The sequence below is a fragment of the Drosophila serrata genome, unplaced genomic scaffold, assembly GCF_035046125.1.
Source record: "Drosophila serrata isolate PLE 108 unplaced genomic scaffold, ASM3504612v1 contig_167, whole genome shotgun sequence".
NCBI classification, from domain to species: domain Eukaryota; kingdom Metazoa; phylum Arthropoda; class Insecta; order Diptera; family Drosophilidae; genus Drosophila; species Drosophila serrata.
In genome coordinates, this window is record NW_028257065.1 from 78,140 (window position 1) to 93,955 (window position 15,816).

The 15,816-nt window shown below is 38.3% G+C and overlaps 2 protein-coding genes and 1 long non-coding RNA gene across 6 annotated transcripts in view; 2 read left to right on the forward strand and 1 right to left on the reverse strand.

Moving 5' to 3' along the window:
- Positions 1-5,832, forward strand: part of DCX-EMAP (Doublecortin-domain-containing echinoderm-microtubule-associated protein) — a 48,264-nt gene extending 42,432 nt beyond the window's left edge. For all 4 annotated transcript variants that reach the window (XM_086827393.1, XM_086827395.1, XM_086827394.1 and 1 more), the window contains 9 exons: positions 1,768-1,884; positions 2,388-2,776; positions 2,840-2,989; positions 3,049-3,220; positions 3,293-3,388; positions 3,449-3,847; positions 3,904-4,321; positions 4,390-4,786; positions 4,847-5,832. In XM_086827393.1, coding sequence (XP_086683519.1) covers positions 1,768-1,884; positions 2,388-2,776; positions 2,840-2,989; positions 3,049-3,220; positions 3,293-3,388; positions 3,449-3,847; positions 3,904-4,321; positions 4,390-4,786; positions 4,847-5,000 — 2,292 coding nt within the window. In that variant the 3' untranslated portion in view covers positions 5,001-5,832. The remainder of the gene's footprint in view (positions 1-1,767; positions 1,885-2,387; positions 2,777-2,839; positions 2,990-3,048; positions 3,221-3,292; positions 3,389-3,448; positions 3,848-3,903; positions 4,322-4,389; positions 4,787-4,846) is intronic.
- A 1,309-nt stretch (positions 5,833-7,141) lies between these two features.
- LOC110176295 (uncharacterized) lies at positions 7,142-7,384 on the reverse strand. The gene has a single exon (XM_020942616.2). The coding sequence runs from the start codon at positions 7,382-7,384 to the stop codon at positions 7,142-7,144; it is 243 nt and encodes an 80-aa protein (XP_020798275.2).
- Positions 7,385-14,906: 7,522 nt separating this feature from the next.
- On the forward strand, positions 14,907-15,443 carry LOC110176233 (uncharacterized). The gene is made up of 2 exons (XR_015270446.1): positions 14,907-14,970; positions 15,027-15,443. It is a non-coding gene; the product is annotated as an uncharacterized LOC110176233 (long non-coding RNA).
- The last annotated feature ends 373 nt before the right edge of the window (positions 15,444-15,816 follow it).

The window sequence follows — 15,816 nt, forward strand, 5'->3', positions numbered from 1 at the left end:
TGAGTCTTGGTCTTGGTCTTGGTCCTGGTCCAGGTCCAGGTCTAGGTCCCTTTTTTGGCCAAATAAAACTTGGATGGCAGCTGCTTTAATTTTATGCGAGTCCCCGGAATAGGGAAATGATGATGGAGAGAGACAGAGTGAGATCCTGGCAGAAGTGGAGAGACAAATTCTTCTTTAACACGCGTGAATAACTGTTATCAAGGCCCTGAAGGTCATTAAAACTCAAGTATTCCACTTGAAAAATAAGCAGCGAAAGCAGAAAAGCCAAAGTCAAGCGCCACCCAGTGAATGCAACAAAGCGTGGCCTTCATTGTGGGTGGGTGGGATGTAGAGCAGAGGGAAGGTTGACTTTGGGTTGTGCGTGGGGTGCACCCAATTATGAGCGCAAAAGCTCGAGTGCAACAACAATAACAATATCAACAATGAGGCAAAAACCAAACAATATGATGCTGCACCGTCAGAAATTAAATGTGAAATATGATGGATTATTATCAAGTAAAATATTGGGAATTAATTAATTAAATCAAGAAAGGAAGTTAACTTTAAGAAGCAGAAGTTAAAAGAGGTAAAGGGATCATGTGAAATTGATTATAAATATGACAAAGACGCATTAGTACCAATATTGGTGGCATTTATGGTTTCAAAGGCCAATCACTATCACTAATCACTATCACTAGAGATGCAAACAGGGGGGAGGCCAAGCACAGACTGAAGCCGGTGCGCCGGCAGCTCCTGTATTTATAGTCTGCGAGCAGAGAACAGAGAAAGTGAGAGCGAGAGCGAAAGTGAGAGCTCTAGAGATAAAGAGAAAGAGTGGGAGAGGAGGCAGTGGGAGTGCGAGTGGGAGTGCGAGTGGGAGTGCGAGTGGGAGAGTAGGAGTGAGAGTCGGAGTGGGATAGTGATAGTGAGAGTAGGAGTGAGAGTCGGACTCGGAGAGTGAGAATTATAGTGAGAGTTAAGCACTTTACTCTACATTAAACGATCGTTTCAATGGCAGCTATATAATATAGACGTTCGATTTTAATAATATTAAAACCAAAATTATAAAATAATAATACAAAAAAAAGCTTTATCTAAAATTCAATTAAAATATATTTTTAAAACTGCAAAAAATATAATTTGTTTTCGAAAAACTTCCCTCTCTCTTTCCCTTTTGTATAAATTTCATACTATTTCGGCAAAAAAAATGTATAAAATAAATATAATATAAATAGATAATATTATTACCCCACTCTCAGAGTATCTTTTACTCACAGCAAAAAATCTAATATATTTTCGGAGTATCTTTGACTCAAATAGAAAGCAATCTAACCAATTTTTTTTGCCGAGTGCTCACACTGGCTGCAACAAATAAAATGTATTAAGCGTTAAAAAAGAAAACGCAAACTGGGTCACAGGCTCGATTTGTGGGAGGCAACGCGTCAAAGGAAAGTGGACGTGGACGCGGACTTGGATGTGGATGTGGTCGAGGATGCGGCGAGGACGCGAGTCGACGACAACATATAATTATAAGCATTACTCGAGGAAACGGGGTGTTTCTTTTTTGTGTTTCTAGAGGAAAAGGAGGGGGTTTTGGCCAGCGGAAGTTGCGTGCCATGACTAAATTTTTGACCGCAGGTCAAGCAAAATGTGTTGAAAGGCCCCCTACAAGTACTATATATGGCCAGACTAATTACCCGACCAGATTTAACACGTGATTTTACGCATATACAAATCTATATACTCATGCCATGGTTTGGCTTATTCTACTCTTTCCCACCTCCATAGTGTCGCGTTTTGCTGAACTTACGCACCTCGCAACCGTTTGAGGAAGTGCTCGAGGATTTGGGTCAAGTGCTGAAAATTAACGGAGCTAAGAAAATGTACACAGGCACTGGCCAGGAGGTAAGTAGCACTATAAATGTGTATGTGAATTGAAGTTCCACGACCTTGACACGGCCTAATAACTTAATGAAGTCCTATAGGGGCCAATAAGACCTGAAGCAACCCGCAAAATGATTTGACAAATTGTTACCACCAACCAACTCTTGGAAACCCCCCTTAAGCGTAGCGAAAAAACCCAAATTGGTCATCTATTGTATAGTTCTTTAGACTTTGATAAAGTCTGTGTAATATATAGATTGAGTTTTGTAAACAAACACAGTTTAAATAGGAATTTAAGATCGTGGAGAGTTTTTGTTATTAAAAAGTTTTAGAAAGAGGTTTTTTTTTAAGCTTAATAACAAAGGCAAGACATAGTGCTACTGTTAACAAATTAATTGTAGTTTACAGAGACTAAATTAATATATAAATACTTAATATATAAAAATATATATTCTCAGTATCTAGATTAAGGATTCCTTATTATATTTCCCTTTTAATGACAAATCCCTTTACTAAACCTGCAGGTTCGTAGCTTCTCGCAACTCCGTAATGAGTTCGCCGATGTGGACACCTTTTACCTGGCCACGGGCACAGCCCTGATTGCTGGTTCACCCATTCGACGTTCTCGTTCCCGCCCCTCGGTGGTGGCCGCCGCACCCATACTGCCCACGGATGAGCTACCAAAGGTGCCGCTTCGAGGAGCACGTCCCCGTAGCAAGAGTCGACCCAGGATCTTGTATGCTCCAGAAAGCGAAATCCTGCGGCCGAATGGGGAGTACACCATGCTGGACATAATGAAGGAGGAGCCCACCAAGGTCACCATAAGGGGATTAAGGCGTACCTTCTATCCGCCCGTACATCATGCACCGGCGGACAATTCCCCGCCGGATAAAAAGCTGCAACTGCAATGGGTGTAAGTAGGGGTCTAAGGATATATCTTTAAATTCCTTTTTAACTTGGTTATTGATGCCCTTAGCCATGGCTATCGTGGCATCGATGCGCGACGCAATCTGTGGGTGCTGCCCTCCGGAGAGCTACTCTACTATGTAGCCGCCGTGGCGGTGCTCTTTGATCGGGATGAGGAGGCTCAGAGGCACTATACGGGACACACCGAGGATATCATGTGGTAAGTAATTTATACAAAACTATTACCATTTTGATGTAATTAATTAATTATCTTCGCAGCATGGATGTGCATCCCTCTCGAGAGCTGGTGGCTTCGGGCCAGAAAGCTGGCCGGGATCGCAAGTCGCAGGCCCATGTTCGCATCTGGAGTACCGAGTCCCTGCAGACGCTATATGTCTTTGGTATGGGTGAGCTGGACAGTGGGGTAACCGCTGTGGCCTTCTCACAACTGGTAAGTAATGTCCCAGACCTTAATCCCTTTCAGGGAATAACGTAACGTAACCCCTGTGATTCCTTTTTGCAGAACGGAGGCAGCTACATACTGGCCGTGGACAGTGGACGCGAGAGTATCCTATCCGTGTGGCAATGGCAGTGGGGTCACCTGCTGGGCAAAGTGGCCGTAAGTCCAACTAATCCCTGCTCCACTTGAGAGTATAATCCCGCTCCTGCTCAATTACAGACCCTGCAGGAGGGCCTCTCGGGTGCGGCATTCCATCCGCTGGACGACAACCTCATTATTACCCATGGACGGGGGCACCTGGCCTTTTGGCATCGGCGCAAGGATGGTTTCTTTGAGCGGACGGATATTGTTAAGCAGCCATCGCGTTCTCATGTCACCAGCGTACAATTCGAACCGGATGGAGATGTGATCACAGCGGATTCGGATGGTTTTATAACCATTTACTCCGTAGACTCTGATGGAGCCTACTTTGTGCGCACAGAGTTCGAGGCGCACAACAAGGGTATTGGTTGTTTGATCATGCTGGGCGAGGGCACACTACTCTCTGGTGGCGAAAAGGATCGCAAGATTGCCGCCTGGGATTCCCTGCAGAACTACAAGAAGATTGCCGATACCAAGGTATGGATTATCTAAGGAAAGTTTCCTTTTCCACTAACTCCTTTTTGACTTTGCAGCTCCCTGAAGCCGCTGGCGGCGTTCGCACCATCTACCCTCAACGACCGGGTCGAAATGATGGCAACATCTATGTGGGCACAACGCGAAATAATATCCTGGAGGGTTCACTGCAACGCCGCTTCACCCAGGTGGTCTTTGGCCATGGGCGACAGTTGTGGGGTCTGGCCGCCCATCCGGATGATGAACTCTATGCCACCGCCGGACATGACAAACATGTGGCGCTTTGGCGAAAGAACAAACTCATCTGGACTATTCAGACGGGTTACGAGTGTGTGGCCCTGGCTTTTCATCCCTTTGGCACTCTGGCTGCTGGCAGCACCGAGGGCCACCTGCTGGTCATCAATTGCGAGAATGGAGCCGTAATGCTGACACTCCGGGTCTGTGGTTCGCCACTCAACTGTGTGGCCTACAATCAGGGTGAGGTTTTTTTTTTACTTAATGATTTATCATATCATAGAATTTAATATAAAATTATTCATTTATAGTTGGTGACATGATCGCCATGGGTTCGCAGAACGGCAGCATTTATTTGTTCCGCGTCTCGCGCGATGGCTTCTCTTATAAGAAAGTGAACAAGATCAGGGGAAGTCAACCGCTGACCCACCTGGACTGGAGCATGGATGGTAACTTTGTGCAGACCGTGACTGTGGACTTTGATTTGCTCTTTTGGGATGCCAAGTCATTGTCACCGGAACGCAGTCCCATTGCCATGAAGGACGTCAAGTGGTTGACCAATAATTGCACAGTGGGCTTCCTGGTGGCAGGACAATGGAGTAATCGATATTATAGCAGCGCCAATACCATCGTGGCCACCTGCAGCCGCTCGGCGGCTCACGACATGTTGGCCTCTGGCGATGCCGAAGGATATCTGCGTTTGTTTAGGTAACTCTTGACTTTTTGATCAAGTTTTGTAAGGAATAATAATGTTATAATGATTCATAGATACCCTGCCATATCACCGAGAGCTGAATTCCATGAGATGAAGGTCTACTCTGGAATGTTGGCCTGCGTTCGCTTTTTATGCGGCGACCATACGCTCATCACTGTGGGCGGCACAGACGCGTCCCTGATGGTTTGGGACATTGTCGAGGAATAGCTGAAATGGCCACCGTGGCACCGCACCGCCGCCCAGTACGAGGCGAGCTACACGGATTACTGGCACCGTCGAGCCTCGAGGGTCTCCTCTACGGTTCTCGATAGCGATTCGGTGGATTACCAGTGAATCCGGAGATATCCGGACTCAGACGAACAATAACAACAACAATTGGCCAGCGTTCCATTTATTTTGGTTTTAGTCCAACGAAATATTGATATTAGATAATTGCACCCTAATACGAGAGAACCAAACAAATTTCAACATTTTCGAAACGTTTTTGAGAAAAAGAAAAACCCAAAAGGAAAGAAAAGAAAAAACTTGCACCAGCAAAGAGCACCAGCAAAATCTACAAGGAAATCGAAATCCAAAAACTAATTCCATAGACGAAAGGCTTCCACTCCGAAATTGAATCTTCCGTTCCTCCGGTCTTGCCATCCGCATTCTCTATATATAAATATATATATATATATATATTATATATATCTCAGTTTGAGCCGACTCGAACCAACTCTCAATGCCACTGGTGGACCCAAAACTAAAAAAAACCCGTAACTCGTACAGCATCCAAGTATCTTCATCTTCCAGAACGTGGTCAGAAGAACTCTTCCCGAAAAACTATAAACTATGAAATGCAGCAAATCACACAGTGAGTGACAGGACACACACATATACATCTCACCCCCGAATCACAGGACACGTACACGTACACGTACAAGGATAACGAAACCCAAGTGCACTTCCAACATATATACTTATATACATATATCGAATGTGTATTGTTATAGCAACTTTTATTATAAGCGTTGAAATAAATAAACAGTTTGAAACAAAACGAAAAGTGCGCGCTAATCGCTGGGCTATCGAATATCGATTAATTTTTGTGGCAGTGGCAAGGCCAGAGGTCATAGTTCGTGGTTCATGCAACGCACACGATAACTGATGAAAACCGGCGCCACTGAGCAAAACCGACTTTTTGAAAATAGGGGGTTTAGCGCTCTTGGGTGAGGGTTAATTATTATTGTGCATAATGAGACTAAAATATAAAACAATATTTACAGATAAAATAGATTATAATAATCCCTATTTTTTGAGACACTATAAACGGAATAAATTTATAAATTTAAGACACCCTAACTTTTTAACTGAATAACTGAATAATCTTATAAATAATAATGTCTTACAATATATTTAAATAATAATTATGCAAATTACCCATTAAATAGTTGGTTTTACAACTAAGTAAATTTAAAAAAAATATGTGCGTGATAACTTATTCATAATTTAATTATTTTATATATAAGCCTGACATCCTAAGTATAATTATAATTTAAAACATAACCTGATTTCCAGTGTTGAGATATTCTTAGAGCAGGAGAAAATGCAATATTTACAAGTTAGTATATGATATATTATGCATGGTTATTTGTGTTCCTGTTACAGAAATATATATTTAATTATTCGTTGCTAAATTTCTTGGATTTGAATACCAAGAATTTCCTTATTTAATTTTGTTTTTAAATAAAATTCATAGGCACTGTTGAATTTTTAGATTGGTCTATTTTCTTTTTAAAAACTTTTCTAGAACAACCATTTAAATTTGTACATTTTTTTGTTCAATTTATTCGATTGAAATCGAAAATTGAACTTGTGTTTTTACTTTGTATTTCACTTTAAAATTCTTACTCAATTGAAGTGTTGAAATACTTCAATTTTTGTTTGTTTAAAAACATTCTTAAAATTTTCAAGAAATAACACCATAAAGATTTGTTTTGGTTTCCTCAAGGGAATTTTTATTCGTAAGCTAATTTTGAACCCTAAACAAACAAACATGGAAGACAATGATTCGCTTATTACTAATGGAAGACAGTGATTAATTCTAAGATGATTACAGCTAAATTAAAGCATTATTGAAGACAGTCCTAGGAGCTAATTGGTTATGTACAGTTTGGCGGAAGCGACGCTGGTTGGGCGCTTCCGAGGCACACAAGGTGGAGTCTCAGTCTCGTGTTCTCGTCATCACAGTTGGAGTTGAAAGGTTAAAGCCGACGTGCCCATTTATTGACCTTTGCAAATCGGGTCACATCACAGATACTCGATGGGGGTGAGGCGGAGCCTCTGAAGAGCCATCCTCCCTGAAGAACTCAATGCTGTAGGCTGATGATCTTGGCCTCCAGTTGCTCGTTGAGCCAGTTCTGGTGCTCCTCCTCGGTGTGGCAAGTGTGGAGGATTGGAGTTGGGATTGGCATCTCCCTAACGACCTTCGAGTTCTTGAAGATCCTCTTGAAGGACTTCAGCAGCTTCCTCATGTTGTTGGAGGCGCCGGTAAGCGAACGCTTCTCTGGCACTCCTTGGGTGTTGGAAATTAGAGCTGTTTCGGCGAACATTTTGCAGGACGATTTGCTGATGATGATCTGCTCAGATGGAAAACTGTGTTTCGAATGATGCTATTCCCCTGGCAGCTCGCTCTTTTATACCCTGAGCGGAGGGTCCTTTTCCCCTGCTACCTGCTCTTCTGTACAATCCCAAAGAGAGAGAGATGAGGGATGAAAATGCGTCATCGCAGGTAGGGACACTTTTACCTGCAACGGATTTTCCCTTCAACTAAAATGTAGCAACTTATATAGGATGCTCTCCAAATTAATTGCAATTACTGCGGGCACTTATTCGGTTGGATGAAACTGATTACTTTGATATAACCAACAAGATCCGAAATATAAATAACGAGTCACGACATGAGGAGGTTCACATCAATAAGGGATTACTATCCCATTTCACAAATTACGATTACGACTCTTTGGGTTTTTTGTGGATAGAGCACATGCATTTACCAACAGTTTTTAGTATCACTTGACTTTGTATTTTGTAATAATATAAACATATCAAAAACAAAGGAAGCTAGCTTCGTAAAGCCTAAAGTTGTATAAAATATGTTCTATACCAATCCTTGTATCTAGCAGTAAACACACACAGGTATAATAAAGTTAATTTACTATGGAAATAATTGGAACTTATACTAAAAGATTCCTATAAAATCCCTTATTTTTCATTAAAAAAATGAACAATTTAACTTTATTATTTTGAAAGACATTTTCAGAAAGACATAGGAGCTAAGGAATTATTCAAAATAAACTATTACCATAAGAAATTAACAACTTGCAAGGTTTTTCTCAGATAAAAGAATATCGAATCATATTCTTTAAATTTCTACGGTATTTAGTAATTCCTCTTTCAGGACAACCTGCCTTTCCCATATATTAATCTGCCTTCTATCTTGACCCTAATTGTTAAAATAAACCCCCTAAGATATGCACTTCTTAACCGAAGTCTTCGCCATATCTTATCTAACTTTTATCATGCCCGTGAAAAGGTCGAAACCCTTGATAAATAATTGAGCACAATGACTCAAAGGAACTGCAACCCACCGCATCGGCGTATATTATCCTGTTTTCCATTAAGATACCCACCCAGAAGAACTGATATCAAAATCGGATTCGTTCTAGCAATCCATGATATACACCTTCAGTCCCGCCGCCACACACTCGAATGGTCTTCTAATTAAGTAATTAAGTTCGACGGATAATTAGGATTAACGTGAAAATTGCGATTTCCACCGTATCATTTTGTAGGAGTAGTTCGATTTACTTCGATTTACGCATAACCAAAACCCTCTACATTCCGCATTGGAAACTTTGTTCGTCCCGAAATGAGCGTAAAACACCAAATAGATCGTGGCGAACAGCTGAAACGAATCCTGTTGAATCCTGGTAACAGGATGCCCAAAAAGCCAGAGGACCAAAAAAGAAGAAGGCAACTACCAATTCAATTGCATCGAGTTGGAACCAATCGATTTGGAGCGATGCGGCCGACTTTTATTTCTAAGAAATAAAAACGAAAAATGAATAATTGTCAAATGTCAAATGGGTTCGAATGCTAAAATCCGTGACGTGACTCGAACAACAAGTACGGATCGTTTAAAAACAGAAGAAGTGTGCAGGATCCTTTTTTGTCCCTCAGCAAAGGGCTCAGCATGGGTTGTCTGAGGGACGAATGTAGTTGCATGTCCACAAATACACCCCCGATCGGCAATGTCCTGCAGGATGCATTCCAATTTGCAACGCCTGAACATTCCTGTTCACAATTTTTATTTTTCTTTCTCTATTATTTCAGGGAGCTCTTTTCTTCAAAGACTCCTGCGAGTGAAAAGTCAGTTACGTGCCCGATGAATAATTGTATTATTTTTTGGCGACTTTGTCGCCAAAAGGAAATCGATTCGTTCCAATCCTTTGCCAAAATGTAACCGAAGCAAAAGTTTCTTTACAAAATAAAACAAAATAAGACTTCTTGGAACCCAAGCACGTACTCTGTGCAAATTGAAATTATTACGCCCAATCTAAATTTGTCCTCAAATGCTTAAGGATTCCTTAACGTATTAATAATAGAGTTTCAGAGAAAATTGGGATGAACAAAAGAAAAAGTAGGTTTAAGAAACTTAAGTTAAGTTAAGTTATGAATCAATTTAAACTTATTTTAATAAACTTCGTAAATTATTCGAATAAATCTATATGATAGATATATTATAATTTATTATAGATATTTTATAATATTCTTCCTTATGATATCGAATTGATTTTATTTATTATCTTGGAGGTGACTAATTTACTTTACAAGTAACATAAAAAACAGAAAATAATATAAATAAATAAATAAAAATGTCCGAAAAAATGCTACAAATTCCATCAACCAAATAATAATATTTTTCTAAAATATATTCCCTTTAAATGATCAATTTAGGCAAAGTCCTTTAGGAAAACAGATTATATTTTTCTGAAACCAAATATTCTAATGGCCTGAAATATGAAATTTTCATTTTGTCATTTTCTGGGGTTTTGAATTTTAATTATTTTTCGGTGCTATTGTGTCTTCGATGTGGCACAATGAGCAGTCCCGTGAAAAGGTTTTCACTGTGGCTAAGTAGCAAACAATACTTTTAGTAATTATTCCCAAATATGCAGACGGGAGGGATTATGCTCTTTTCAGTGCAGACACCCCAAGTCAAATGCAGATTTGAGGGTAAAAGGTAAATTATTGTTAATAATATTGTTATAATAAAAGATCATAAATATCAAGTCAAATTGTAAAGGGATTTACATATGTATGAACATAGGGAATAGATCACTGAGGAAGGTATTCTTGGTGGGGGTTCTACTTAAATCTTTATGTTTCAATGGGGAGGCTTTAGGAATTGTAATTAGGAATTAAATATAGATAGAAATGCAATAAAAGGAATAATAAATAAATTCAAAAGGGAACCTTAAGGAATTTGAATTAGAAATTAATTATAGATAGATAGATATAGAAATTAAATAAATGCAGAATTATTTTAATCTTTCATGTTTTCACTAAGTCCCTTGTGTAAATTTGTTAAACATAAATAAGTCCAATTAAAATTCTTAATATAAATATATAAAAGATGTCGTTTTTCCTATTCAATTATTTTTAAACTAAATATATGTTTTATATAAGATTTTATCAGTATAAAAATATTTATAAATCTAATAAATAATACCCAAAAATAATTCGAATTGAATAAACTATATTCTTATAGGTATTTTATATTTCAAAAATGTTCAAATACAAAAATATTGCATTAACATCAAGAAAACATATTAACAATAATTGATTCTTCACAAAAAAATAAATATCTATAAACTGCTTTATTTATTCATAACCATTTTTAAACATTTACAAATACTTTCTTTGCTTAACTTTCCAACTCTTATATTCCAAATATTTGTTTTATTTAGTATCAAAAATGGCAGCTTAACACGGAAATTGGCATCATCCAATGCGGGCCAATTAAAAATCCTAAATAAACATGGTAGCGGATAGAATGCCAGCGAAGAAATTGAAATTTCCTGGCTGGATTACCTGGAACATTGGCGAATGAAAACAAACGTTCGTACGTACGTATTCGATCGGTCAGATGAGCTCATTATTGAATCGCAACCGAGTGCATCGAATCAATTCGTAACAAGAAAGATGCTGGAAGGACATGAATCCTATTAGAAACCCAATCAACCGTTTCAAATGGGATACACGTTCCCTGATCCTGTCCTCGTTTCATCCTCTTTCAATTTTCGGCTCGAAGAATCCGAGAAGCGTTGCAAATCGTCCTTTCTTTTTGGGAACCATATGTGTGCGCAAGGGATGAATATTTTTTTTGGAGCAAAGATATATACCAACTAAATATAGTCAGAGCTCTAGTTGGAATAACCTATTAAAATCTAAAAGGTAATCTTCTTTGGTGGCCCTCGCTAAACCCAATTTGTCGGCAATTTAAAAGCAAATTGAAAGTGTCTATGTAACAATTTTCGTAGCCCGTCGAGAGAAAGGACCTTCGGCAAACACGTAGGACTACCCACATAGATCACAAAGGGCGGGCCAAAAGCAAAGGCCAAGCGAGAGAGTCGGAGAAGAGGAAACTGCTACTTTTCGCACAATGCCCAGGCGCATGAAAAGAGACACCTCCGAACTATTCCCTTGTCACTATACCATACCATCCTCCACCTCCACATCCACCGATCTTCGATCCTTGAACACCAAACACTGAGTTCTGATCCTGACAAGCCGACGCATCCGTCACCTGGTGCGATTAGCTGTTACAATGGCGAGCGGCCACGGCAGGATCAAAGCGGAAAATTCATTTGGCTTGGTGGTCTTCGTCTCGGTTTCGCTTTTGATCTACGCACAAGCGATCCTTTATGTCGCTCAACACGGAATTTACTAAAACACCCTCAGTCGCCCAGTTCATTAGACACATAATTGTATCGAATGGCATTTGCGAAGGTTTGGCCAGGACTCTTCAACAGATCCTGTAATTGGGTTAACAAGAAGCTTGTTGGGCCAAGAGGTGATTTTGTTGAGTTGCTAACTTGCAGTCAACTTAATTTGAGTTAAGAGAAGTGTGGTAATACTATAAGGCTAGCTTTATGAAAAGGTTAAACTGCTTTTCAGAAATATAATTATTTAAAAGATGCCATAGAATAATTGATTCTATCGGGATCCTTATTGTTAAAAATAAACTTCAGGATCTAGGATCAGGATCAGGAATATGATAAAATGACATTAATTTCAACCGAAAGACACATCAGCTATCCTGTAGCTTAGTTTATAATTAAGCATACCGCGTTCAATTAAATAAATAAATTAAATTAAATTTCAATACGAAGCTGGGATTTATTTTAGTTTTTATTGTATCTTTATTTTAGGTTTTAAAAATTAGCCCGTTATAAAATAATGCAAATGACAAGAACTGTGTCTTTATGATTTATCAGTTCAGATTTTAAAGGCGAAATGAAAATATATGACATACTATACGCATACACATTTTACCAGGGAAAGATATAACTTTAGGAACTTTTAATCAATATTCATCGCTACTTTAATAATATGGTATTATTTTATTTAGATAAAGATAACGGAAAAGGAACTTACTTTGGTAAACCAAAGTTTAAATAGCCCAGCAGTAAGGGACAGAACCGAAATGGATCATAACTAAGTTTAAAATATTTGCATTCTTAGAATCAATACATAGCTATATTTTTATATGACAAAATTTTTCAACAAATACACATTTTTTAAATAATTATAACCAATGCAAAAAAGCATTAATTTTAAATCAGAAAGCGTTCCTATATAAGTTTTTATTATATTAAAAAATCTGCATACTCAATTTAAGATTTTAAGAAATTAAAATTTTGGTCAATTTAAAAAAAAATAATTCCTCATAAAATTTGGAAAAAAAATTTCGAAAAAAATTTTTTTGTCTGGACATAGCTACTTTGACTCGGCTATTGATGCTGATCAAAATTATATATGATTTATAGGGTCGGAAACGACTCCTTCACACCGATATAAGCTTCTTAATATCCTGCGAGGGTACAAGAATAAGCGGAGTTCATCTAAAAAAGTATTAATTGAAATTAAAAGAAAATATAATGATCACCTTAACTGAAATCATTGATAATGAAATACATCCCAGTAAAGTTTCCATTATCCAGAGCATTACATTCCCATTTTGTTGTTATTAGGATCTATTCTGGGTATTCTTAAAAAACAAAGTACTTCAATTGCCACCAAATTGCCATTCACTTGATTTCAAATAACGCGAAGCCCATCTGCACCGAGATCCCAAAGATCTGACTGTAAAGTACAGTCTTGACACTACAATGAAGGATTTTCTGGGTGGATATGGATATGAGTACAATGTCCTTTAGAAATTGACTTGAAATTTATGGTCCTCCATTATACGATTATTAACAATAATTTGCCTTTTACCAGGAATCCGCAGCTGACTGACTGTCTGACTAAAAAAAAGAAAAGAGCAGCTCTCTCGAGAAAGAGTGTGTTATATATGTTTGATAATTGCCAAACTATTGTTTGCTACTTAGCGACCGAAATTGCTTTCAAAGGACTGCTCTTTGTCCTTCATTAATGGCTGGCAGCACCTATGAGTAATTGAAGGTGGAAAGCAGACAAATGAACAACAAAAAGCAAACTAAACAATTAATAGCCTGGAAAATGTCGTGGATACTGCTTCAAAAAATGGTGGACAATCTTTTTAGGGGGAAATGACGAAGACGAAAGTTGGGAAAGCATGCTGAGGTATTGTTTGTAATTACACTGGGGGAAATAATTGTATTTTTTAAAGTCAGTTATTGAAATTAAGAATTAAATACTTGAAGAATTTGTAGGACAAGTGTTGTTATTAAATTTGTTTCTTAAATACTGATTGAAAATTTATTGAGTAAATAATATTTTATGTACTTATTATTAAATATGTAAAATTTATATTCTAAAAGTTATTTCCTAGTTGGTGTATAAGTTAAAATATTTTGTATATTTAAACCATATATTTCTATATTATATTTATATATTTTTAAAGAAGATAGCATCTCCACGCATCTTTTCCTCAGTGTATCTGCCTTATTGCAGCAATCTGGCTAAAAGATCGATCGGACTTATGGCCAACAGCAAGCAGGAACATGTCCAGGACATGTCGACCAGATCCTGAGACCCCGAGAGGATCGGGACAATATTCGTGTTAGTAGACAATAAATGTATGTATAATTGGCAATGGATTTTCGTTCAATGGACCAGCGGAGGAGCATTCGTTGCGCATGTGCATTGAAAACGGAGCATTGTCTGCGGGTGCAACGAGTGCTGAATGAGTGTTCGCCTCTCAAAGGACAATGCTTTCTCACTCGACCGTCGAGTGTGAATGCCGGTGAGAGGTCCAGTCCATTGTCCTGTCCATTGAGAGGCACTCGTGCGTAGCTCCGCAGGACATCTCCCGGCCCATTCAAACCATTCGAAGTTGGAACCGCACCAAAAGAAATACACAAATCGTCGACACTAAAATTGGTCACAATTGCACGCAAAAACACGGCGAGTGCATTTTACATGCCAATTCAATTCGAGAGAATGCAATTCAATGAATGCAACAGCAAACCAGGATGTCGTCCTGCATGGCCCTGAGCAATTTCTAAGTCCTTTACAAACCTTTTAGAATTGAAATTACCGGTCCAAGGCTAATAAAAATAGAGGATGCGTTGCTAATACAATTTACATGCAATTGTTAGATATATCAGGGCGACCGGAAGCCGATCTTTAGTCACAATCTTGGACTGTAAACAGAAATACGATTTCTCAAGGGAGTGCTAATGGCAGACAAAAGGACCGGATCGAAAGTTACTTAGATACACCTAACTTTTTATATCAGGGAGGTCCATTTAACCTTGGAATGACTGTACATTATACAGGGATTGTGAAATAGAACCTTATATAGTCTCCATTTTATTATTTTCTTATCGATATAGCAATGATCTTTACTTCAAGCTCAACTGTAATTTTATATATCATTCAGTTTTGTTAAGTCTGCTAGACAACGCTTCGATATTAGTGGATATTAGTAAGATCCCTATACAAATAAATATATTAATATATAATTATAAATATATTTCATAGATTTCTAAGCAAAATGGAAGGAATAAGATCTCCTGAAGTACCCCCAGATGTGGATTGGCCAATACAACCACAGAGCAGCGACTACAACAAGGGCATTGTGATTGACAAAATAAAAAACTTTAACTTGAACTTTTACGAAAACCGTTTCAAATTTAATATGCGAGATCTACGCCAAGAAGAGGGTATTGGACTTCCAATGAAAATGATTATGGATCGTTTAGTCGTCAATATGGTTGGAAGCAAGGTAATGGATGATGTTTTGACTGGACGATGCGATAATATTGATTTTGAGGATTTAATGAAACGTCGCAAACGCGTCAAGCGATCTGATTTGGAGATTTTCCAAAAGTTTTAATAAGATTTTAGTAAAGAAATTGTAATAAGAGTTATTTGATAAGAATAAAAGAATGGAGTTGAGTTTCTTGGATTTTCTTATCAATGTCTCCTCGAACTAAATACAACCAGCTTTGAACTAGTAAGCTTAAGGCTTCAGATCTTACCGGTTTTAAATATGCAGACTACGAAATCTCTTTACATGTACATATTTTCAATTTCAGTCTCTAAAAAAACCTAGATAAAATAAGGTAAATAGGCTGTCATTATCGCTGCTGCCATGGAATGCTGATCGAGCCATGAAAACACTTCATATTCTTGGTGTACCGTGAAAATGCACCTCCCTATCCCTCCATTACACACGTAGTGACTTTGAAAAATACCCACAGCAATCAGACCCAGACTTCAACTCAGGGTACCATCAAGCGTTGAAGAAGGGATCTAATGAGCTCTCTGT